The following is a 23,609-nucleotide window of genomic DNA, read 5'->3' on the forward strand; positions in this document are numbered from 1 at the left end:
TAGATGTGATCAGCTGGGTTCAGAATGGTTTGCTATTGAGATGGCAGTTCTCCATCATGGCAGTGGTGTCTGAGAACTTGGTAGTATCTTGTTTTCTGATGCAAAATGCTCGTCACAAAAGCAGCTTTAGGTGTTACTGTGCTTGTTAGTGGGACACTGAGCTCAGAGGGACTCCCAGTAGTGTCAGCCCATGACTGCAGAGCTGCTGCTGGAATGTGTGCAGCAGGGCTTGAGAGGACTCCCAATGGATGGGCAGTGAAACACACTGTGTTGGTATAAGGAAGTGCATTGCAGGAGCCGTGCTGGGCTGACCCACTTCACCTTGTAGTACATATATCCTTTATTTTGTTTACTTTTGTCCTCAGATTCTTTGCATTCTGACTCTCCTGCAGGCAACATGAAAGCACTTACGTGATCAGTGCCTGTGTGTAGTCTGCATCTGTGAACAGTCTGCAGTTCCCTTATCAGTGACAGGCCCTGTTTTCCTTTCTGCTCAGATCCCTGAGCAGTGAGAAAGGATGGACGGGGGATGCTGGGGAGCAAATTCTTGTTCTCTCATTAGGAAATTAAGTTGCAGTGTTGAAGGCATCTTTGTTTCCAAATTCTTTTCCAATACTACTAAAAAGTTTCCACTTCATACTTGAATTACTTGAAATAATTACGTTGCATTCTTATCTCTTGGCCCAGTTCCAGTGTCTTATCAGGGCAATATCTATTGCAGGTTGTACTTGGAAGCTAAATGGTTACGTGGGGCATCTGATAATGTAATAGCTGTGCCAGTGAGAAAAATGTACGCTGTCTGAAATGCTTTGCTGTGAGCTCAACGCATAGCACTGCAAATTGGTTTCTCTTGTGTTTTTAGGCAGTGCTCTGTTCAGAAAGGCTGGGTATGGCTCCCCTGAGCACGTTGGTGGTATTCTGTGGGCAGTGGCATGTCCTTTGCATTGGAGCATTTGAGTGACTTGTACTTAGTAATCCTTTCTGAGGTTTGAATTCTGCTTGCGATGCGTTCGGGATCTGTTGTGTTGTTATCAGTGGCTGCAGGTTTGCTCTGACAGTCAGAAAGCGCTTCAGTGAGCAGCTCAGAAACGAGCAGGTTGATACAGAGAGCTGGAAAGGAAGAAGGGTGGGAAAAGCTGGGTGTGTTATGGTGGTGACAGCACAGGAGTGGGGAGGAGGAAGCTTTTGGTGTTGTAAGCTCTGCAGGAGGAGAAGAAGTGTTTGGGCTTTAAGGCTTGAGAGGAGCTGCTGGGTTAGCAGCTGTCTTAGCTTCTACAGCCTGCACAGAATGAAGCAGGTGTAGAAATTGTCCCCATTGGGAAACATAGACTGGAGTCAAGGTCTGCTATTATATAGTTGAGCTCCAGAAAAGCAGTAGTTAAAGAAAAAGTAGTTTAGATCTATATATTTACTGACTCCTCCTGAATCCAAATTAAGTGTTGTTTTGAAGTTTGCTAACCCACAAGTTTTTTACATAACAAGATAAAGTGCATTGATAGCCTCCCCTGCACACCCCTCCTCTGATTTGTGCCTGCGGAGGCTGGTCACAGCTCTGGGACCTGTTCCAGCACTGGATGTGTACTGTGAAGGATGATACAGGGGGCTCCTCCCTGCACCATGGACAGACTTTGACCTGGAGGGCTCTGTGTGCTGGAGATAAGGGCCAGGCACTGCCATGCAGGTTGTGAATTCTTTTAGTGTTGCATCTGGGTCGCATTCCCACCACTGGGGTGAGATGGCTTTGCCAGCATGTTAGTAGGGCGCTTCTGCTTCTCAGTGCAAACTGCACTCGTGCTGCTGTACCCTATGTCAGCCCTTCTGAGCAAAAGAAGCTGTCCTGGCAACAGCATTCCTTGGCTGTGTATGGGTCAGGGCTCCTGCTGGCTGTGTTGATCTGTGTTGCATCACTGCATAGCTGCTTTGTGGCTGAAATGCTGCACAGCATGGCTTGGTTTATAGCCCACCATTTAAAGTGTGGAAGGTCTTAAAAGAAAAGGGAGAGTTGCCAGTGTAATGGGAACAGTCTTCCTATTAACAGATAAGGAGTAGGGCGGCATAGCTGATTTAAAGACAAGAAGGCTGGTGAGGTTTTCTGGTTCTGACAGTGTTGGCCGGGTGAGGATTAGTTGTGCAGGGAGGTGCTTCTTTGTTTTTCCCTCTATGCTCCATGACTTATTTGCTGCTTAGTGGAGCTGTGCTGTGTGCTGAGATGAGCAGTATTCCTTAGCATCAGATATTATAAGGACAAAGGACTTATACCAGGGAAAATGTCTTCTAAAGGCCATGAGACTCTTAGTCTGACTTAGGAGCAGGAAAATACAAAGCATGATTATTGAAGTAGCAGTGACATAAACCAGGTTGTGTTTTTGGGAAGCGCCACATACCGAACGGTGTCTTGTTTGATATCCTGGTCCTTAGTTCTAAACTCAATGGGTGATTGTACTTTTGGAGTGTTTGGACAGAAGGCGGTGAAATAATTCCTCTTTCAAATGAAAACAAAACTTGAGAATCGATGGATTCTAAACTTTCTTAAACCATTCGTGCTTTGTCTCTGTTCATCCCTGCAATGGATGTGGCTGCTCACTGAAGCACAGCTGCAGGTCTGTAAGATGAATTGTTGGGTTCTTTGAAGTATTTAAAAAGAGGGAAATTGATTCTGATTTTGAGTAATGAAAAAAGCCTAGGGTGAAATTTCTTCCTAGTGGGAGAAATCTGTTGTTTGCTCTTTGGTTTGGCAGATGTAAAGGAGCAATTAATTTGTAGATAGTACAAACAGTTCCACTTCCTCTTCCTAGAATGGGTGGTGTTGGTTTGAGGCTGGCTGACCCTGATAGGCAGTGCTGCTCACCACGGATGTCCCTCCCATCAGCAGCAGCACTTGTTGGCTTTTGTGGCCGATATGCAGAGAGCAGCCAGGGAAAAAGATGCTTCTACTGCCACAAGATTTACAAGTAGCTGCAATTAGCAAGTTGTGCTCTGTAGCATCGTGCTGTTGGGTTGTTTCCGTAAATCACTTAACTGTGGTGACAAGTGTGCCCTGGTTGATAGCACTGGACAGCAAGGATGAGCACAAACGTGAGTATCATTTGAGGGCAAAGCTGACAAAGCATGTAACAAAATTCTCATGAAGTCCTTCTGCTGTTGCGACTTCAGGGTATTGAGCTGCATTGTGAGGGTAAGAATTCAATGTGGGGGCTGAGGGGGCATATGCAGGTTGTAATGATAAACGGGTTGTGTTAGTGCCACTTCAAACCCTAACCAGAAGGGCATAGTAACCCTCCTTTGTGCCTGCACAGGGGTAGAATAAATAACTCAGAGTTGTATTTACTTTGGAAGGGCTAAACTGACCTTGCAAACTTGTATTTGTTAGCTGTAGTTTGGGTCGCTGTACATTTCTCCTTGCACACTGAGATTATGAAAACAAAAACCAGTCGTCTTTAAATGCATGAATGGAGGGGGGGAAATTGATCATTAGATTTGCTATACCTCAATGTTTTAATTAGCTTAGTTATCATCTTTTTACACTGACTGAACTCCCTTTTTCCCCTGACTCTAGGCCCTATGAGAAAAAGGGAAAGCTAAGGATGCTGGAGCAGAACAATGGATTTCTCTTTCTCTTTCATGCAAGGGATCATGGGAAACACAATTCAGCAACCACCTCAGCTCATTGACTCAGCCAACATCCGCCAAGAGGATGCCTTTGATGCCAGCAGTGACATTGCTGAAGATGGTGGACAGACACCATATGAAGCTGCCCTACAGCAAGGCTTTCAATACCCGACGCCCACGGCAGAGGATCTGCCCCCCATTGCTAATGGCTACCCGGCCACCATCAATATGTATGAACCTCAAGCCAAATTCCAGACGTACAGTCAATATCCCAATGGTTCAGCCAATGGTTTTGGTACAGTTAGAAACTTTAGTCCCCCAGAGTATTACCACATGGAAAACTCGAATGCGAGGCCACATGAAGTTCTGGAAAAGCCTTCCCCTCCACAGCCACCCCCACCACCACCTGCAGTTTCACAGACGGTGATTCCAAAGAAGACTGGCTCACCAGAAATCAAACTAAAAATAACCAAAACTATCCAGAACGGCAGGGAATTGTTTGAGTCCTCTCTTTGTGGGGACCTTTTAAATGAAGTACAAGCGAGTGAGTATGCTAAGGCAAAACATGAAGGGAGGAAAGAGAAAAGGAAAAAAAGTAGCAAGCATGACTCTTCCCGATCGGAAGAGCGCAAGTCGCACAAAATCCCCAAATTAGAACCAGAGGAACAAAATGTAAGTGTGATAATAGCTTCAACCATCTGTATGCCTGATATTGTTGGTAGAGTATGCATCTTCAGCAGTGTTTTTTTTCCTCGCTTCTGGGTATATATGTAATTAGACTGAAGTTCGATGATTTTCGTATTGTATTTTTAACACGATGTTGGTAACGCAGTCTTTGCAAATAACCAACATGCAGATTTGTCTCATTACTGTGGATATCCTTTGTTGGTCCTTCCCTGCTTTGAGACTGTGTGTTAATTAAGGTGGAAGGTTATTTGGGCATAATGTTTTTCTATTGCTTGTTACAGTAGAACGTTGTTCTGTGTAGGGGTGGGGAGGGTATTTTCTGGATTGTGGTGCTATTTTGAAGTTGAAATAAGGACCCGTCACACTTGTTCTGGGGGCTTGTGGTTGCTTTTCTCTTTGCTATGTATATTTTCTGTTTGCTTTCATTAGTGCTCTGCTTTTGGTTTTACTGTCCCCTTATGCTTTTTATGTTTGTTTTCCTTTCTTCCTTTTCATTGTTCCCCATTTCCTAGAGACCAAATGAGAGGCTTAGCATGCTGTCAGAAAGGCCAAGAGAAGATGCACTGCTGGAGGAAGCCCCGGTTAGTACCTGCACTGATCAACACTTTCTGGTGTGTTGCTGTTTTGGTACCAGTTATGGCTGCTTTGTCAGATAAATGAGCCACCATTTCTTTTGAAGTGCTTCTTAGTCACTGTTGTGTCAGAATGTCTCTTTTGCTATAAGCACTGTCTTATTTTCTCCTAAATGCAATCAATGTTCTTCATCAACTTACAAAGATGCAATTTATTTTTGGTTTTTGTTGTGGTTTGTTGTTGTGTTGTTTAGGATTGTTGGTGCTTTTTTCACTGTTGTGTGTCTTGTTTTGTCAGTGACTGTTGTGTGTAGATCCAAGCTGTTAAGCTTGTGTTGTTCTCTCTAGGTGCAGCAGTTCTTGCCTTCTCTTCCAACACAAGTGAGCCATGACATCAAGTTTCAGGTTGGCGATCTGGTTTGGTCCAAGGTGGGAACGTATCCGTGGTGGCCTTGCATGGTTTCATGTGATCCACAGCTTGATGTTCATACCAAAATTAATACGAGAGGTAAGGGAGGAAGGTCACTGCCACAATACATCAGGTGTCTCTGGTTGTTTCTACATTAACACAAATCTCATCTTTGAACTTCCTTTGTGGGTTGGGGTTCCTGGTTTGTGTGCTAAACAGGACTGTTACTGTAATGCCTAAAAGTAGTGCTTTTTAAATTACCTCCACAAATGAGCCTATGCAAAGTAGGCTTGAGCACTTTTCTGAAGTCTGATAAGTCTGAGGACACCCAGTGTGGGCAAGGTGTACTCATCTTCCCATCCTGAGCTACTCTGAGTCTCGGCCTGTCTTATTTCTGAACTCTATAAACTAACCTTGGTGTTTCCAACTGCAGCAATTGAGCGGTGTGGAGGAGGAAGGTGTAAACTAAACCAAAGAAGCGGCGTTCATAAAACTGCTTACTAGAATTTTTCAATTTCAGGTGCCCGTGAATATCATGTTCAGTTTTTTAGCAACCAGCCAGAACGGGCGTGGGTGCACGAGAAACGAGTTCGGGAGTACAAAGGACACAAACAATACGAGCAGCTATTGGCAGAGGCTGCTAAGCAAGCCAGCAACCATTCTGAGAAACAGAAGGTATGATGAGCACTGGTTGTGTAGAGGGCTATCTGCAGTGCCTGTGAAAGTGAAACTCGTGGGGGCAGTTCTGCAACAGTAGTGCTTTATTGTGTAAAGGGTTGTTTGCGTGTCACTGGCAGAAGTGTTAATCACAAAGGTAACTAAAATGTTAGCCTGCTCCTCCTTTTCCACTGAAGAGCTTGATGGCTTAACTTCCTTCCTTGTGACAGCTGTCATCCTGGGCACAGGAGATGACTTCACATCTTTGTCAGGATATTAAATAAGAGTAATATCGGTGTGTTCACTTTTAACCACTTTTCTGTGTAGACAGAGAGAACTGAAGTCAGTATTTATGCTAATCAAAATGCTGTTGTGGAAGGGGAAGGATTTATATGGAAAAATATGGGGGATTTAATATGTAGATAAATTAAGTTTCATCTCATAGCAGACTCGTGGACTTTGAATGCTGTCTGCTCTTGTCTTTCCTGAGTTTATAGTTCAGGACAGACACTTTCAGTGGTGATGGTCATTCAGGCCAACTAGTGTCTGCTCATATTCTGAGCATGGGGCTCGCTGTACACCTTTCAAACATATCCTGTAAATGGAAAGTAAACTTATATCTGTTGCCTTTGAGGTGTAAGGACCCTCAGGATGCTTCAGTGTAATTAGCCGCTTGTCTTTGTTCCTTAAGATTCGCAAACCAAGGCCACAAAGAGAGCGTGCTCAGTGGGATATTGGTATTGCCCATGCTGAGAAAGCATTGAAAATGACTCGGGAAGAAAGGATAGAACAATACACCTTCATTTATATAGACAAAGAGCCAGAGGAGGTTTTGTCAAAAGCCAAAAAGACCACTGCTTCTAAATCAGAGAGCAAGAAGAACCGGCGTCCAAAGCCAGCATTGAACACCCAGCCAGAGCACACCAACGTGGTAACAGGATCACCTTCCAGTGCAGAGCTGCGAAGGCAGAGCCAACGGAGGCACTCAAGTGCAGAAGAAGAGGAGCCACCACCTGTGAAAATTGCATGGAAAACAGCTGCAGCTAGAAAATCCTTACCAGCTTCAATAACCATGCACAACTTGGATCTTCAGAAATGTAACATGTCTCCAGTTGTTAAAATTGAACAGGTTTTTGCTCTTCAAAATGCTGCTGGGGATGGAAAACTCATCGATCAGTTTGTTTATTCCACTAAGGTATGTACTTAGTGTAGTGACTCCTCTTTTCCTAAGTTAATCCAAGTTTATCTTATTGCGGAGCTTAAACCAGCATCCATCATACTTCCACAGTGCATGTTTCTTTCATTGCAGAGATTAAGTTTAACAAAAGATAGGATCCTCTAACAATCGTCTGTTGTGTTAAACTCTTAATTTCAGTGCATCCCAAAGCCTCTAGCAGTGACTGTATTGTTGGCCAAGAAGCTCCCTGCAGATGGTCACACATTTGCTGATGAGATGTTCAAGTTCCAGCTTGTAGTTGAAATAATAGAGAGAATTCTCTGAAAATCTTAAAAATCAGTTTACTTGGGGGAAAACAGATGAAAGTACAAAAATGTTAATAAAGTATTGAAAACTAATAACTCCATTTTGCATAACAGACTTCTAAAATGAGTTCTGCCTCCTAGCTTCCTTCAGGTGCACAGCAGCTTCTCGCAGTCAGTGTAAGGAAAAGGTTTAGGACTATTTCTCTGCCTCCTTCTCCTGCCTCTCTTCCTGGAGAGTATTTATTTCATCCTAAGCATTATAGAGAAGGTAATGTTTAGAAAAGTCACTGGATTATTATTGTTTTTTTTTTTCCTTTATATAAGGGGAGATGGAGAGGGATGGAAAGTTTTGCAAAGAAGCAGTTCAGTAATATAGATCACATATATGTATTGCGTTGAAGGTTTCTGTTCTGACTGGAGATAGATTAATATGCCTGGAAGCCATAATACATTTAAGTGGGCTGACAAAATCTTTTTGTATTGTGTTGTTGGTTTGTTTGTTTTTTTTAAGGGAGTTGGTAACAAAGCAGAAATAAGCGTCAAAGGGCAGGAGAAGCTTAATTCTTCATCCAGTCAGAGAAATGAAAAAGCAACGTGCAATGTGCAAAACGCATCATCTCCGGAAACAACTTCTGGATCAGCAGGTAGGCAGAGTGCAAGGGCACTTTGGACAGTCTGGCATTAAAATTCAGATGTGAAAACTGGCATTTTCTTGTTAAATAAAAATGATTTTGAATGTCTTTTCATTTACATAGCAGCCCTACCAAACATGGCTAATTCAGCACATGATGAGCTCAGATGTTTGAGGAGCACGGGGTGTCTAACTGATGCATTTTAGCTGGCTAGGCCTCAGAGCTTTCAGCGCTTGCAACTTGGAGTATCCAAGTCAAACTATAAGAAGGATAAATGCCTTGTGGGCAACAGGTTGCAAGTTGTTTTAGAAGACAGGACAGCATAGTAGGCATGTGTTAGCAGAGTACTGCGATGGCTTTTGGCCCTGAGTATAAAATATGACAGTGGAGATCAAAGGAAGAGAATCTGGAAGTGACACAGTTTAGTAAGGAATGGTTTTGAATTGTGATGGGTGCTTTACCAAACTTTGTCGATGAATTCCAGTATGACCTTTGTAGAGGGCAGTGATTTTTTTCCTGCTTTGGCTCACTCCATCAGCAGAATGATGCAGTGCTTGGTTCTGATGGTGTTCTTTAGGGGGCCCCATCATAAAACGACAATATTTTTTAAGTATTGTCTGAAGAGAACCACTGAAGCAGATAATGGAGCTTGAACTGAAAAGGGAATGCCTGGGACCAGCTATTTGAAGCTTAATTTGTAGTACAGTAGTAGAGAAGAATGAGAGAAAAACGGATTGAGTGCTCCTTGGTTTAGAACAGAATACCAATGGGTTTATTTTGTGTTTTGATTCCAAGGAATAGCTAATGGGAGTTTGTCCAAATGGGTTTACCTTCTCCCCACCAGCAGGAATTTCACTCAGCAGTGTGTTCTCTCAGCAGCATCAAAAGGAGACACGTAACCCACTGGGGAGGAGATGGAGGTTTCTGAAGTGATGTAGTTCATGTCTTCCTAAAGCAATAGATTTTCAGGTTCCTCCAGTCCCTATCGTGTCTTCTGTTTTTCATGTATTTTGTACAGTCCATCAGCTGTTGCTTGTTTGCTAGCGTGCTGGTAGAAATAACTTTGGTACGGCCTCAAATTGTTTTATGTTAGGTGTGTAGAAGTAAATTTTAGGTTGTGGAAGAGCACACTGAGTTGCTATAATAGCAGGATGAGCAAATGGTCATGATACGGACCAAAAAAACACCCTAAAAAAAGCAGCAGATTTGTTACAGTTAAAACACACAAAAAAGACCTGACCACAAAACCAGGTGGGAAGATCTTGAGTTACTTGGTGTCACTTCTGCTTTGACTGTTTGTTATTGCTCCCTTTCTGGACATAAATGAAACTCTAGGTCAGATGCCTCAGTAGTCAGCATAGGTGGGAACAGTTTCCTCTGCATACTTACTACACTTTCTGTACTTGGCTAGCTTTTAGGTAAGTTTATTTATTGTATGCTATGTTCTGGGCTGTGTAGGGCTTTACAATACAGACTGAGCAGACTGGATGTTCTGGTGCAAGTGGGGTTTCCCAGTGCAAGCAGGGTTTCCTCTGCTGGTTTTTGGCAGTGGCTCTTTTTTTCCAATTTTAGTTGCTATAGTTGCTTGAGCTTTTTGAAACACTTGTTACTTTAATTGCCTTGTAGCTGCAGAGGTGATCTCTGTTTTGTTTTCCTTACCTGGGACTAAAAGCTTCACCTTCACAATGGCTCTTCAGATGTAGGGGGGTGAGAATTCTGAGTCTCTCTTTCTTTTCTTTTTTTTTCTACTTCCATAGGTTTTTTGGATACGTAAAACTCCACCTGATAACACCTGTTACGGTGCATGGGGCTTTCCTTCAGTACACACTGAAGTATGCAGTCACATTCAAAGCTGTTTCCAAAGTCCAGGCAGTTGTTGGTCCCTTCTCATGGAACGTAACTACAAAGTCCTGTTTTCAAATTTAAGGTCACTGGAGCTTCAGGATGCCTTTATGTTAAATATTTTACACAAGGACTCTGGGAATCCTTAATAATAACCTGCAGTTAGATATACAGAATTCCATAGTGCTGGGAGAATAATTCTGTGACCTGAAAGCTGGTAATAAGAAAACAACTATGAGAATTCATAATGCCTCTGCTTTCCATATACAGCTGGAACAGAATTGACCTGACCTTGTCAGGGTGAGGTAGAGTGCTGGTCTGAAACCTGTCCTGAAACTCTGGATCAAAATGCAGATGGGATAGGAGCATTGTGGAGGTGATGTACTGCATCCTTGGAGAGCAGGGATGGGAAAAAAGTGCCTGTTACTTTGATTGAGAGTGTGTTTAATATTGGCTGAAGGCAATAACTTGTGGGTTTCTTCTCTGATACAGGGCTCTGTGATCTCTGTGATCACTGCTTCTGTGCTTTCTATTGAGCATTTAGATTTCATAGCGATAGCACACGTAACAGGGAGGTTCTTGCTTTACTGTTTCGTGGTAGCCTGAGTCCTGGGTGAAGGCTCACACCCCTGTAGGGCCCACAGCTGTCTGTGGGAGTGAAAACTTGGAACCTGGTTTTTGTGTCTTCCATTTCTGGCTTGTTTTAGTTGAAGAAGTTGATTGTGGATGCCTTCCATAAATACCAAATATGGACTATTTGGTTAAAAATTAACCAGAATAAGGACTGAGAGGTGTGTCTTGAAAATCCATTTGCCTGGCCTGGATTCCAGCTTGTTCTGTACTGTTACCGGTGCCTTTGTCTGAAGCGACTCTTTCTTTCTATGCAAACCACAGCACCAGCAAATAGCTTGGAACTGAATTTAAAAATAAAACAATCAAAAGGACAAAGTCTTGGCTTCGTTAATTCAGCTGTTGATTTGATGCTGAACATGTTGCTGTAGCTCAGAATTACAAGGAAGGGTATAATAGAAACCTTTTTTCCTTCTTCAGGTTCTGTAGAAAAGAAGCAACAGAGAAGATCGATTCGAACCCGCTCCGAGTCTGAGAAATCCACCGAAGTTGTGCCAAAGAAGAAGATCAAAAAGGAGCAGGTTGGCTTCCTCCATGTAGAGAGTTAAAATATATTGTATTCATAAATGTTGTGGCTTATATTAGTGCCTTTTTATTTTTCTCCATTTTTTTTTTCCCCATCGGGTTTCGTTTTGGACTATCCTTCATGAAATCCCCTTGTCAATACCATTGCTGTGACTCTGCTACTGGCATCTTCACAGTATCAGTCAGGCTATGGAAAATGGGAACTCAATGATGCAAGACTCCTAACGAACCTGCCATGTTTCCTTTGAGATTTCTGTTATGAGCAAAATGATTTTGTTTCAGTAACTTCTATTTGATGGAATTTACCACCAGGTTCCTTCCTTTTGCTCTTGATTTAGCTGCTGGTTTGTATTGAGGTTTTGTTTTTCAGATGAAATTAGACTGATTAACCTGACCACTTTTGAAAATGGACTCTGGGAATGATTTAATAGTCAGACTTCTGTGTTGGCAGATGTCACCAAAACAGCTCTTCTGGGATATACATTTTTTCCCCCCCTTAACTAGATCTAACGTGTACAGGGCATTCCTTTAATCTGGATGTCAGACAGACAAATGTTGTTGCTTTAAAACAAACAAAATTTCTGCGTGAAAATGAATAGGAAAGTTCAGCGAATGAACGTAATTTGATGTTAAAAACTGAAAATGCTTTTTTTAACAAGTTTGTCAAAGTTGTTGGTTCTTTTCCTTACGTGGTCGATTTTCACTCTCCGCTTTCCTTTTGAAACCAGAGGATTTTATGTGAAATGTTTCATAGGATAGTTTTTTCCAATGAGGATTTTATAAAAGGGGCGATTGGGCTACAGATTTTATATGGGAAGGGGAACATTTTGGGTTTGTTTTTTAGCTCTTTTTATTCTAATTTATTCTTTGCCCTTTACACTTTATTTTGCACTTCATTCATTCAGAGGTTGAAGGTAGACCTGGACCCAGTTGCTTTTTTTCACGTTATTCTTTTGATGTCACAGCATTTACATCCGTGCTCAGCAGCAGAGTGTTCTAACTCTGGAAAACTGCAGAAAGAAACTTGAAAGCAACGTAAATATTGGGGTGTGAAGCACCCCACGTTCCTTTCAGCCTCTTGTCTGGGGGTGTTGCAGCCTCCGTGTCTTCAAACCTTATTTTATGTTCCTAAATGTTTCTTAATTTAACAAAGGTATAAGAACCAACAATATGAATTTCATGGATCCCAGTTAGCTTTGCTTGCTTCTATTATCCAGCTAACTAAGATAATGAACATTGAAGTGCTTTTCTCAGGAAAAGTGTATAACTAAAAATTAAACACAGATGCACTGTAATGCGCGTAACCTTGAATGTATTAAGTTATATTAAAAGAAAAAAATTACTTCTTACAATTATGCAACAATATTTGTTACCCAAAGTCAAGTTTTCTTGCAACTGATTCCCAAATTAGTCTGCATCGACTTGGTATAAAGTTATAACTGGAACGAGTACAATTAATGGGAAAAACAAAATGTTAATGCTACTGTTACAGTGACTAGTGGAGAAATAAAAGTGATTGTTTAGATTTTATATTTGTATTCTGAAATGTATCCTATACAAATCCTTCTATTGTATGTTTTTACCTATTGTACAACAAAATAAAATATTTTTTAAAAAAATATAGAATAATCCTTAAATATTTACTAAATGTGTTTCTACATGCATATGTAACCACGTTGTAAAAGAAGTAACTTGTAACCCTTAACCTTAAAACCAGGACTTAAGGCAACAACTTTCCTCTCTAATTATTATCCCTTCACCAAATTCTCATGTTTCATGTACGTTGGCAGAGCAGATTGTAAACGTGCCCTACTGATAGAGGATCGAGAGTCTGAAGTGCTTTTGCAAGACTGTAAACTTGTCTGCTTAGGTGTGTACTGACATTGAGTTTCCAGCTGTATAGAGCTCTGCAATGCTCTGTGCCAAGTCCATGCCCCCATCCCCGTGGCCTTGCAGCACTCTATACAGAGAAGGTCTGTGTTCCCAGGAGCTTGGAGTGCATGCTTGGTGGATGTGCCTTAAATGGCGATACGTTAAGTGTCTCACTAACCTGAGTGTCATGCCTGTTAAGGTCAACTTGTGCTTACACAGGTGTGGGGTTATACAAAGGCATCAGGGCTGGCTGCCACACTGAACCCCGCTCCTGCCTGCTGGACACGGCTGAAGTTTTCTGTCGTCTTCATGCAGAAAGGGAGTGACTGGAAAGGACCTTGCTAGTGAACGCATGGCTGCCTTGTCTCCTGGTACTCAGCATAGGCAGCTAGGATTAAATCCAACAGGACAAGAAGGCTCGCACTGAGGAGGGGATGACAGTCTGCACATGAGTTCAGAGATGCTAATCACTTAAAGTTTAACGTTTTCTTTTTAATACTAGGGGAAAACTGTTCCTTTGTTTTTAACTATGGATTTTCCTATTCAAACAGGTTGAAATGGTTCCACTGACAGCAGTGAAGACAGGCCTGCAGAAAGGTGAGTCTCACACATGAACTTCATGGAAAATTCCTGTCTCTTCATCACACTTTGGCAGTGGTTTTCATCCTGTGTGAGCTACAGAGGTCTTGAAGCTTTCTAGTGATGAACGTGGCTTGGTTTGCTCAATTGCTTTGTTTGGTTTTGCATCGCTAGTTGGAAGGATAGTTATGTTGTTGATGTGCTGTAAGCACTTAATACGATTATAAGATGATGCTTTAGCTTAGCCATATTTTAAAGATGAATGATGAAGAGGTAATCTCCTGAGGGCTTATCCTGTGTTGCACACAACTTAGTAGCTTCTTCTGCTATGTCAGTGTATTCAGAAGATTGTCACAAGGACTTCCTATAGTGATTGCCAGTTAATTAGGTCTTTACAGAGGATTAAACTAGTATCAAAGTTGCAAGCTGAAAATTGGCAAATGAAGTCCATTTTCAGGCTGCCTCATTTTCATTTTCCTTTACTGTTTTTAAGGAAAAAAGAAAAGGAAAAAAATGTATGTTAAGACTAATTTTAGTGTGTTGTGTTAAGGTGCCAGCGAGATTTCAGATTCCTGTAAACCTTTAAAGAAGAGGAGTCGAGCCTCAACTGATGTAGAACTGACGAGCTCAGCTTACAGAGATGCATCTGACTCTGATTCAAGAGGACTCAATGATTTACAGGTAAAGGAATATTGTTTCTCACAGATGTGTCCAATTAATCAATGTATTAGTCTCTTCAGTTGCCTGTTGCTAAGTATGAGTATGGTATTTCCTTCTGTCTTGGTCTTTTGTTGTCTAAGAAGTAAAGCATAAGCTTTCTTTAATTACTGTTTAGTTCTAACCCTTCACATTACATCATCTGGCAAACCAAATTGGTCACTGACTCATTTTGCTCTTTGCGAAGCTGTTAGATTCCTTGGGGGTTTTGGGATGCCAGTATGAAACAGGTTTCCAGAAAGAGTGAAATAGACATTTTTTTTTTTACTCGTCTAGGTAAAAGATATGTCAAAAAGGCAGCATTTCTTGTGTCATAGTGAAGGCCAACAACTTTTCAAGGGTGTTTGAACCTCTTGATATGCTGAATAATCTTTTAATCAGTGATGATGTAAAATATTGTTTTTTACAGTGTGATTGTCTTTTGAAAGTGTCTTGTTTGAGTGCTTTGGACTTTCCCTCTTTGTAGGGTAGTTTTGGAAAGCGTTCGGACAGCCCGTCGGCTGCAGTCGATGCTGATGCTTCTGATGTGCAGTCAGTGGACTCCAGCTTATCCAGGAGAGGAACTGGAACAACTAAAAAAGACACTGTTTGTCAGGTAAATGATAGCACTGTTAAAGGAGCTGTAAAGATGTTTTGAATGTTCCTGTTAGTTTGAGGCAATAGACTTATTAAATCATACTAGTTTGCTTTAACCATATCTTAGAGTATCAAGGCTTTCAGGACACTATGATCTCTCCTAGGAGAGCTTAAGAATTAGGAACACTAAGGAGAAGCTCGTCTTTCTATCTAGGTGTGAGAGAACTAGGATGCCAGGTGGATCTTGTAGAACCTCTCCTTCCATTTTGGAGAGACTCATGCTGTTACAAGAGAAAGCTGCCGTAAATTTTGGGATTGCTTTCAGCCCATAGATTTTGTCAAGTCTACTTTGGGATGTAAGGCAATTCTCCTAATTTATTGTGACTCTGTTTAAGATCTGTGAGAGCTCTGGTGAGTCACTGGTGTCCTGCGAGGGTGAGTGCTGCAGCACCTTTCATATGGAGTGTCTGGGCCTGAAGGCAATGCCGGAGGAGAAGTTCTTCTGCACAGAGTGTAAAAACGGTGAGTGTGTTCCCATGGTTGAGAAATGGGCAAGGATTTGCTGCCCTGCCACAATATGATCAGAACAAGCCAAGGTTTATTTACAGGACCTTAAAGTGTTTCAGATAGGTCTATTCTGTTACTTTCTTTTAACCTCTGAGACCAGATTTTCGCTCTCCATAGCAAGCTTCTGGTAAGAGAAAGGGTAAGAAACCAAGAGTACTCTCAGCATATAGCAGTTCAGGCTAACAGTAATTCAGTAGTGCCTGTGAGTTATAATAACTAATAAACACCTCTATTGGTCAGAGCAACAAAGTTCTGTTCATTTCAGGATGTTTTTCTCAACAGCATCTGCATCTCAAAGTACTGACAGCTACACTCTGGCTTCTTTATTTCCTTTTTTTTTTTCAAGGAGAACACACGTGCTTTTCTTGCAAACTTCCTGGCAAAGATGTGAAGCGCTGCTCTGTCAGTGCATGCGGTAAATTCTACCACGAGGCATGTGTGCGCAAGTTTGCCACAGCTCTGTTTGAGTCACGAGGATTTCGGTGCCCACAACATTGCTGTTCTGCCTGCTCCGTGGATAAGGACATCCATAAAGCAAGCAAAGGTGAGAGCAATGTTGACGCTGAACAGCAGGAGGAAGGTCAAATGCATCATCACAATGAGTCTGTCTACCAGTAATGCAGCAAGAAGGGTTTTGTTCTTAATGGAGTCGTTAAATCTCTTGTGGGTGGGGAAGCAGCCAGCAGCCTGAGACCATTGGTCTGAGCACTCCTGGATCTGCAATGCTGAAGTTGTCTCCTGTTGCTGAGTTTAATGTAAGCCAAGGGTTAGCAGCACAAGGCTGAGGAGTTCACTTTATCTCAGGACAATTGGGAGTGACTATTAAAAACAATTCAGGGGAAAAAAGTATCTGTTTAGATATGAACTAAAATAATTAAGCCAAAAAGCAGACTCTGGAACGTTTAAACCACATGTTTTTTCCTAACAGAGTTCTGAAGTGAAAGCTAACTTTTGTGAAACTTTTTTCAAGGTGTAAATGTCTGTAATCTAGCACTCCGAGTGGAATAAAAGTCAGTCTTGCGTCTGTCTGTGGTATCTTGTACCATATCTTGACTCCGGGGTGACACGGTGCGTTTTTCTGCATTTATATTGAACAGGTCGCATGGTGAGATGTTTCAGATGTCCCATTGCCTATCACTCAGGAGATGGCTGTATTGCTGCAGGAAGCTTATTTGTGTCATCCCACATTCTCATCTGTAGTAACCATTCCAAAAGGAATCACTCCTCATCAGCTGTAAATGTAGGCTTTTGTTTCGTTTGTGCAAGAGGTGAGCACAACTGTTTATTTCCTCCCTCTGTTTTATAGTTCTTCTATTGTCACTTGTGCAGTTTAATGATAAAAATGATGTGAAAGAAGCATCTCTTAGGGCTGTGAGGGATTCTAATGCTTTGTGTTTTGTTTTTGGTTTGGTTTTTTGGTGTAGTCAGCAGTTCATGTTAAGTTTCTACATGCTATTTTGGTCCCTCATGTTCAGTACTCAGAAGGCATGCTTCTGCTGCCAATAGAATAGATCCTGAGCCCCCAGTTCCAGTCATTGCAATCTGAGAATGAACGTTGTGTTATCATTCACTGTTTGTTAAGCAGAAGTGGGATTCTTTACTACTCACAAATAGAAACAATTGAAATGCTTAAGGCTGGGAGTGAGGGCTTACTCATGAGCTAGAAAAGAAACCATTTTAAGATCGAACTACCATCATGTTTGAGAACTTTGAAAAGAAAGCATTTTCAATACCATATATACAAGTTCCATGCTAGGATTTTCCATGTGTCCATTTTTTTTTTTCCCTTTTTCTTTCCATTTTTTACTTTGATGGCTCTCCAGTCATTTGACTCGTTCCAAATAGCAAGCTGAAAAGTTTCAGCACACCAGTTACTCAAGCAATGCAAAAACATTGTTTTCATTGGTGAAAGAATGTGTGAGGCTACATGAGCAAACTTGCTGGATGGGTTGGATTGAGTTCTGTCTAGTCATACGTGGTCAGCATAGGGCCATAAGGTAAGGACAGCATCTGTGGGAAAGGAACTGCTTGGAAGGAGATGAGCTGAACAGTCTAGAAATACTTGGGCATCTACATGTGAGAACAGTTACCTAGTTAGTTTTAGTTGATGTTAGAAGGAGATACTCTGTGTTCAGATGTAAAACATGAGTGAGGTGGGAAAATGCAATACCCAATCATTAAAACTTGTTCATCGTGAGATACTTCAAGCATTTAAGACTTCTTATTCACCTTCTTGAAATATCCTTCATTAAAGCACTTCATAGTTCATTGTAACTGCATGCGTGTAGGTCATCCTTGCTTTAGGAGTTGTTCTGAGGTTGTGCTTGGCAGGCAGGCAGACACCATTCTGCTCTCATCAGTACCATAACTCCAAAACTTCTTCTCAGCACTCAGCTCTGTGTCCCTCTCTCAGGGGAATGAGTTAGTGGCAATCTTTGGTGCCTCATCCTCCATGCTTCCTTGGGTCTCAGCTGTAATGCTGTTCCCAGAATTATTAGCCAAATGCTTCTTATCTGTAGCTCTGGCTCTCTGACCCACGCTGCCTGACTTGGAGCAGTGTGGGTAAACTCTTCTCAGTAAAGAAAGACAGAAAAAAAGCATACAGGCATCATTTGAAATAAAGGCATTTAGCAGAACAGAGTGCTTGACTGCTCCAAAATGTCAGCTGTGGGGAGGCTGTTAGTGCAGATCTTACCTAAACACGAAGGATGTAGGGCAGAATTTCCATCCATTCTTTCTCCTGATGCTTGCAGAACCACCGAGCCCTCCTGTTACCTTTTTTTTTTTGTTATTCTAAAGCAATTATAAAAGCAAAATGCTTTTGTAGGTAAGATCTTGGGTTTCTAGGAAGTGGGATGGTGAGTTCTGCAGCTGTGGGGCCATGTGGAGGGCTTCTGTTCTTCCTGTCTGTAGCCCCAGCTGCTGGTATTGCCTTAGAAGTGGCTGTCATCACCCAGCTCTTTGCATCAGCTTGCTTTTGCTTGTTTGGGAGGGCGGTTTGCACAGGATGACAATGGGTTGCTTTTCTTGTGCTTTCCTGTAGTTGCACAAATGTAAAAGCACTATTGAAGTTCCACTTAGGAGAAGCTTTATTCACTGCAGGTTTTTCCAGTTACAATTGAATTTAGTCTCTCTGACATATAACCTCTTTCTTAGTGAAGAAACTTTGTCCGACTTTTCTTCATTTTATCTTTTTTTTCCCATTTACACATATATGCATTATAGGTGTTCATTTGCTTTATTTTATTTTCTCCTTTACGGAATCATGGGTAGTTTCATTGCAACTCATCTCTTTCTGTTTGTTTCGTATAGGGCTGGTAGTGCAGGATCATTCAGACCCCCTGTTCAGTTCATATGCCTATAAATCCCACTACCTACTGAATGAATCAAATCGTGCTGAGTTGATGAAATTACCTATGATTCCTCCTCCTTCGTCAGCTTCCAAAAAGAAATGTGAGAAAGGTAACCAAAATAGTTTCTTTCTCTTTAATTTACTTTTGCTTTTTTCTGTTATTTCTCTCTCTTTAAGTCAAACAAGATATGTCTGCTTGTCAAGCATCACTTACTGCTTTTCAGTAAATTTCACTCATTGATTATTGTGAGCGTGTGTTCATGTTGTTGGCAATTTTTTTTTATTATTATTATTACAAAAGGGCTTAAAATAATTGCTGTCACTAAATTCTCCTTGGAAGAGGCTAAATCATTTTGTATCTGGCCTAGATTACTCCACCATCAGGAAGCTGTTCATACAGCAATAGGAAGAAGAGGCAAATAGAGCTTGGTACCATTGCAATTCAGTGCTTTCCTTGGTGTACAGACCAACAACTTCTTCAATTGGTTTTATATACAGAAGAAGAGGGGAAGCCTGTTTCAGATCTTGTAGGTAGGCTAAGCCAAGCCCAAGGGAATGGAGGATTTTTCAGGTGGAACATCAGTGGGTGCTGTTGCCATTCCAGAGGAGATGCAGAGGGAAGGTGATGAGGTTGTGCTGCGTATGTGTGTCTTGCAGTCCTTGGGCTGTTCCTTTCCTGCTGCTGCTTTGCTGGGCAGGAGTGGCAGGAGGGGCTGCACCTCCAGCAGAGGGGTTTTGTCCTATGGAGAAAACTACAGGACTGAGGGTTTATTCCCAGGAGAGGGAGCTCACTTCATGCTGGTGTGGGTAGCGCAGGAGCATCTCAGAATGCCTTGTGGGGAGATGCGTGTTGTCTCTCTAAAATACTCTGATGTTATTTTATTCCCCACAGAAATGGTGCCCGATTAACCATTCTAAAGTTAGGTTATTATCAGTGTTGCTAGACTGATGGCTTTCAGTAGTTTCTGTAAGTCCTGAAAACAAGAATTATTTTGAGCCCTCTGCTTAGCTTCAGCAATATCTTCCTAATGCATCCGAGAGCGATTTTTTTTTCTTGCTTAGCATTGAAAGATTTGTTTGATTTTGCTCGAGTTTTTTTTTTTACATCTCCTGGCATTTTACCATGTTGGATAATGCTGTGATAATTTACACCGGGTCTGTATTTCCTCTGAGATTATAATTGCAAAAATTACTAAGTTGAAGTTTGACTGTGTTTGGGGAACTTTGGAACGCCCACGTGGCTGGATAATGCTGTCTGTAGCAGAGGAAATACAGTATTGATTGCGTGATGTATTTGTTTAAGGAATGCTTATTGCAACATTCAACTATCTAATGTAACAACATACTGGGAAGTCTATAGGTGGACAAGATTTTCTGGTACCTGTTTGGAAGTTACCATTCATGCTTCTTTTCCATACTATGACTGAAAATTCCTTGGAACAATCTTCTCCCAGATTTTTGGTCCCTGGGACACAAACATTCAATGACTGTTTTTTTTCCTGCTCTTTAAATTCATATATATCCACCTGTGTATATACATATGTGTATATATATATTCATATAAAATACTGCAATATGTGTGATTTACTGGGACTTACTGTGTGAGCTGCTCTGGTTGCTTAGGATGGCTTAGAGGTGAGCTGTGGCTCTCCGTGTGTAATGCATCAACACTTTTGTCCAAAGAAATGGAGACTTGTGCAGGTGCTGTTGGCCACGCTGCACTGATTTCCTTTGTACACAAAAGGAACTTTTGGGATGGGGACAACTTCTGTGGTGCCACTGCATTATGTTGAATTATATTGAATTCATGTTACTTGTACCCATAATATTTCCCTTTTCTGAAATGAACAGATTGATAATGAGAACTCTTTCTATGATGCCATTACTACCGAAAAGCATTGATCGACCTATAGGCTGTGGGTTTGGGTTTCTGTAATGCATACGAACTGATTGCTAAGGGATTCAGTCATCACAATGTTGATTGAAAAAGTATATCTTGAGAATTTGGTTATTTGTCGCCATTAAAGTTTTGACCATCACCAGAGACATTACAGTTAATGGCGCTGCTTCCATCTGTGGTGCTTCCTTTGAGTGCTTCTATTGCCAACTTTGCTCACCTTGAAAAAGCATTTGTTATTTAGTACGTGGCTGATGCAATTAAGAGCCACAATTTGCACACTGAAGAAGTGCACTGCAGCCTTTCGTTTTAATTCAGCATTGTAAGTTTGACTTGATCCCTCTCTTTTGGCATATTTTCTTTATGAGGCAAGCAGAGGTTGAGAATCTATGACTAAAACTTGTTATCAATTGCTGTGCACGAGAAGAGGCAAATCCTTACTTCTATAAACCAGAAAGGGTTTCTTTGTTTAAAGGTGGAAAACTGTTGTGCTGTGAATCCTGCCCAGCTTCCTTTCACCCTGAGTGTCTCAACATAGACATGCCTGAAGGATGTTGGAATTGCAATGACTGTAAAGCTGGCAAGAAGCTACGTTACAAGCAGATTGTTTGGGTCAAGCTTGGGAATTACAGGCATGTTTACTATTTTCTTCTCTTCTTGTTGTTGTGTTTTAATGTCCAGTACAATCACAGGAGGATAACTCAAAGTAGCTCAGGAAACAAGAACTTGAAATATAATAATTGATTTATTTCATTTCAGCCATCAATGTTGCCCTTCAAATTGAGCTCTCCTGCTTTTTCCAGACACTGAAGGATACTTGATTTCACTTGCATTGGCTCTGTAGAGTGCAATAGCAATGTGGAAAACCAGGGACTTACACAACTTGTCTTTGCTCTTTGTCACCTGCAAGAATAAAAGCGTTTGTAGGTGGTCTTAAAATCCATTCTTACATCTTGTTCTCACAAGACACTTCCAAAGTCTGGAGCAAGAGCTTTAAGAATGAAGCGCTCCTGCTGTTTTGTGTGGCACTTGGCAATGCTGCCTAAAAGAGCCTTGGTTCAGTAAGAGAGGAGTTCATTTCTTTGGGAAAGGAAAAGTGGCTTTTATTTCTCCATTGAGAGAAGTAAGCTTGGAGGCTTAGGCTGTGGTTCCCAGAACTTACAAGTGTCCTTTCTTTGTGCTTTCAGGTGGTGGCCAGCAGAGATCTGCAATCCCAGGTCTGTGCCTCTCAACATACAGGGCCTCAAACATGATATCGGGGACTTCCCAGTATTTTTCTTTGGTTCACATGACTACTATTGGGTACACCAGGGCAGAGTTTTCCCTTATGTTGAAGGAGATAAAAGCTTTGCTGAGGGGCAAACTAGTATTAACAAGACCTTCAAGAAAGGTAAAATCAAACAAAGTTTATAGTGGTTTATGACAAAAATTCCACGTGTTTGTGTCTCCATCACCACTTAACCTGCATGGGAGTATTATGTGACTGGTGTTCTGTGTTCACATAAAGCTGCAAACATTGTGTAGATCCCTTAACTGTAGATAAAAAGTATTTTCAGTGCCTGCTCATTGTGTATTGCTGTGGGCAGGTTCACTTCTTCCACGGTCTGGAAAATGTGAAGGTGGTGCATGGGATCATTGTTCAGTATCTCAATTTCTGCTGAGAAGTATCTGATAAAGTTAGATTCATGATGTAGTGCAATAACTCATTTTTAACTTTCTGGATTTTATTGTGTATGTAGTTCTATTCCTAGTTTAAAGAAAAAAAGTATGTTTGATTAACAGCAGCTGATGTTAATTGCTTCCTATTTTGAACTCCCTCCCTTGAACAGCACTTGAAGAAGCAGCAAAGCGCTTCCAGGAGCTGAAAGCACAAAGAGAAAGCAAAGAAGCATTAGAAATTGAAAGGAACTCAAGGAAACCTCCACCGTATAAACACATTAAAGTGAGTTGGCTTCTTTCTTTTTCTTCCTGTTTATGAGTAAGCTAATTGCATGCTTGCGACAATTTCAGCTTAAGGAGATGCACATGAATCATTTTGCTGTTCTTTTCAAGGATCTTTTGTTCTTTTATGGTACCAAAAAACATTCTTTTAGCAGAATATCAGTCCAAGTTAAAAGTTGAAGATCAGCTCTACCTAAGGTAGAACTTTGATGCTTGCAAGCTGCTCTCATCCCTCTTTAGTGACATGCTGGCTATTATAACCTTTTTGACCACTCAGCCTACTTAAAAGCTGTGGAGTCTAATCCTTTCCAGCAGTTTGGGGCATGCAGGGCTTTATATTTTTCATACAAAGTTCTTTATTGTGTAAAGAAATCCTGTACTCGATAAAGTTGTTCAGAGTCTTTGTGCATTGTCCTCAGCTTTTATTCTTTTTGTCCTCTGTTCCACAGTCCAACAAGGTGATAGGGAAGGTTCAGATTCAGGTGGCTGATCTGTCAGAAATCCCCCGCTGTAACTGCAAGCCATCTGATGAGAACCCCTGTGGTCTGGAGTCAGAGTGTCTGAACAGGATGCTGCAGTATGAGTGCCACCCCCAGGTGTGCCCAGCGGGAGAGCGGTGTCAGAACCAGTGCTTCACCAAAAGGCTCTACCCTGATGCTGAAATCATCAAAACCGAGCGGCGTGGATGGGGTCTCAGGACAAAAAGGAACATTAAGAAGGTAGAATTCAAGTGAACAAATGCTGTGGTAGCCATCGGTATGGTTTTATGTAAGAGTCCTGTGACTGTGTGTACCTTAAGGAAACACGCACACAATTTCACTACTCTTAAGTAAAATATTTTGTGTTTAAGACGCATAACTTTTGTAGGTGCAGCTTTAATGGTGACATCTGTTCAGCTGTTCTGACAGCATTGTCATAACCTTGATATTTACTCACAGAACAAAAGTGAGTTCCAGGTGACTGAGTTCAAACTCCATGGGTGGAGGGGATGAGGCAGCTGTCTCATGTTTCTAGGAGGAATGGACCTGTTTGTGTTTTCTCAGTGACTGCTGGGCCAAAGGGA

The 23,609-nt window shown here is 41.5% G+C and overlaps 1 protein-coding gene across 5 annotated transcripts in view; it reads left to right on the forward strand.

Moving 5' to 3' along the window:
* Positions 1 to 23,609, forward strand: part of NSD3 (nuclear receptor binding SET domain protein 3) — a 30,029-nt gene that overhangs the window by 4,172 nt on the left and 2,248 nt on the right. For 2 of the 5 annotated variants that reach the window (XM_072357009.1, XM_072357008.1), the window contains exons 2-19: positions 3,557 to 4,281; positions 4,809 to 4,877; positions 5,217 to 5,376; positions 5,798 to 5,952; positions 6,626 to 7,129; positions 7,928 to 8,060; positions 10,941 to 11,041; positions 13,469 to 13,514; positions 14,047 to 14,177; positions 14,680 to 14,808; positions 15,185 to 15,311; positions 15,703 to 15,900; positions 16,454 to 16,624; positions 18,669 to 18,818; positions 21,081 to 21,237; positions 21,793 to 21,995; positions 22,435 to 22,547; positions 22,996 to 23,265. In XM_072357009.1, coding sequence (XP_072213110.1) covers positions 3,601 to 4,281; positions 4,809 to 4,877; positions 5,217 to 5,376; positions 5,798 to 5,952; positions 6,626 to 7,129; positions 7,928 to 8,060; positions 10,941 to 11,041; positions 13,469 to 13,514; positions 14,047 to 14,177; positions 14,680 to 14,808; positions 15,185 to 15,311; positions 15,703 to 15,900; positions 16,454 to 16,624; positions 18,669 to 18,818; positions 21,081 to 21,237; positions 21,793 to 21,995; positions 22,435 to 22,547; positions 22,996 to 23,265 — 3,498 coding nt within the window. In that variant the 5' untranslated portion in view covers positions 3,557 to 3,600. Of the gene's footprint in view, positions 1 to 3,556; positions 4,282 to 4,808; positions 4,878 to 5,216; positions 5,377 to 5,797; positions 5,953 to 6,625; positions 7,130 to 7,927; positions 8,061 to 10,940; positions 11,042 to 13,468; positions 13,515 to 14,046; positions 14,178 to 14,679; positions 14,809 to 15,184; positions 15,312 to 15,702; positions 15,901 to 16,453; positions 16,625 to 18,668; positions 18,819 to 21,080; positions 21,238 to 21,792; positions 21,996 to 22,434; positions 22,548 to 22,995; positions 23,266 to 23,609 lie in introns of those variants that run through there. The other 3 variants (XM_072357010.1, XM_072357012.1, XM_072357011.1) reach the window with 3 other exon arrangements.

The sequence above is a fragment of the Excalfactoria chinensis genome, chromosome 25 (assembly GCF_039878825.1).
Source record: "Excalfactoria chinensis isolate bCotChi1 chromosome 25, bCotChi1.hap2, whole genome shotgun sequence".
In the NCBI taxonomy this organism is placed as follows: domain Eukaryota; kingdom Metazoa; phylum Chordata; class Aves; order Galliformes; family Phasianidae; genus Excalfactoria; species Excalfactoria chinensis.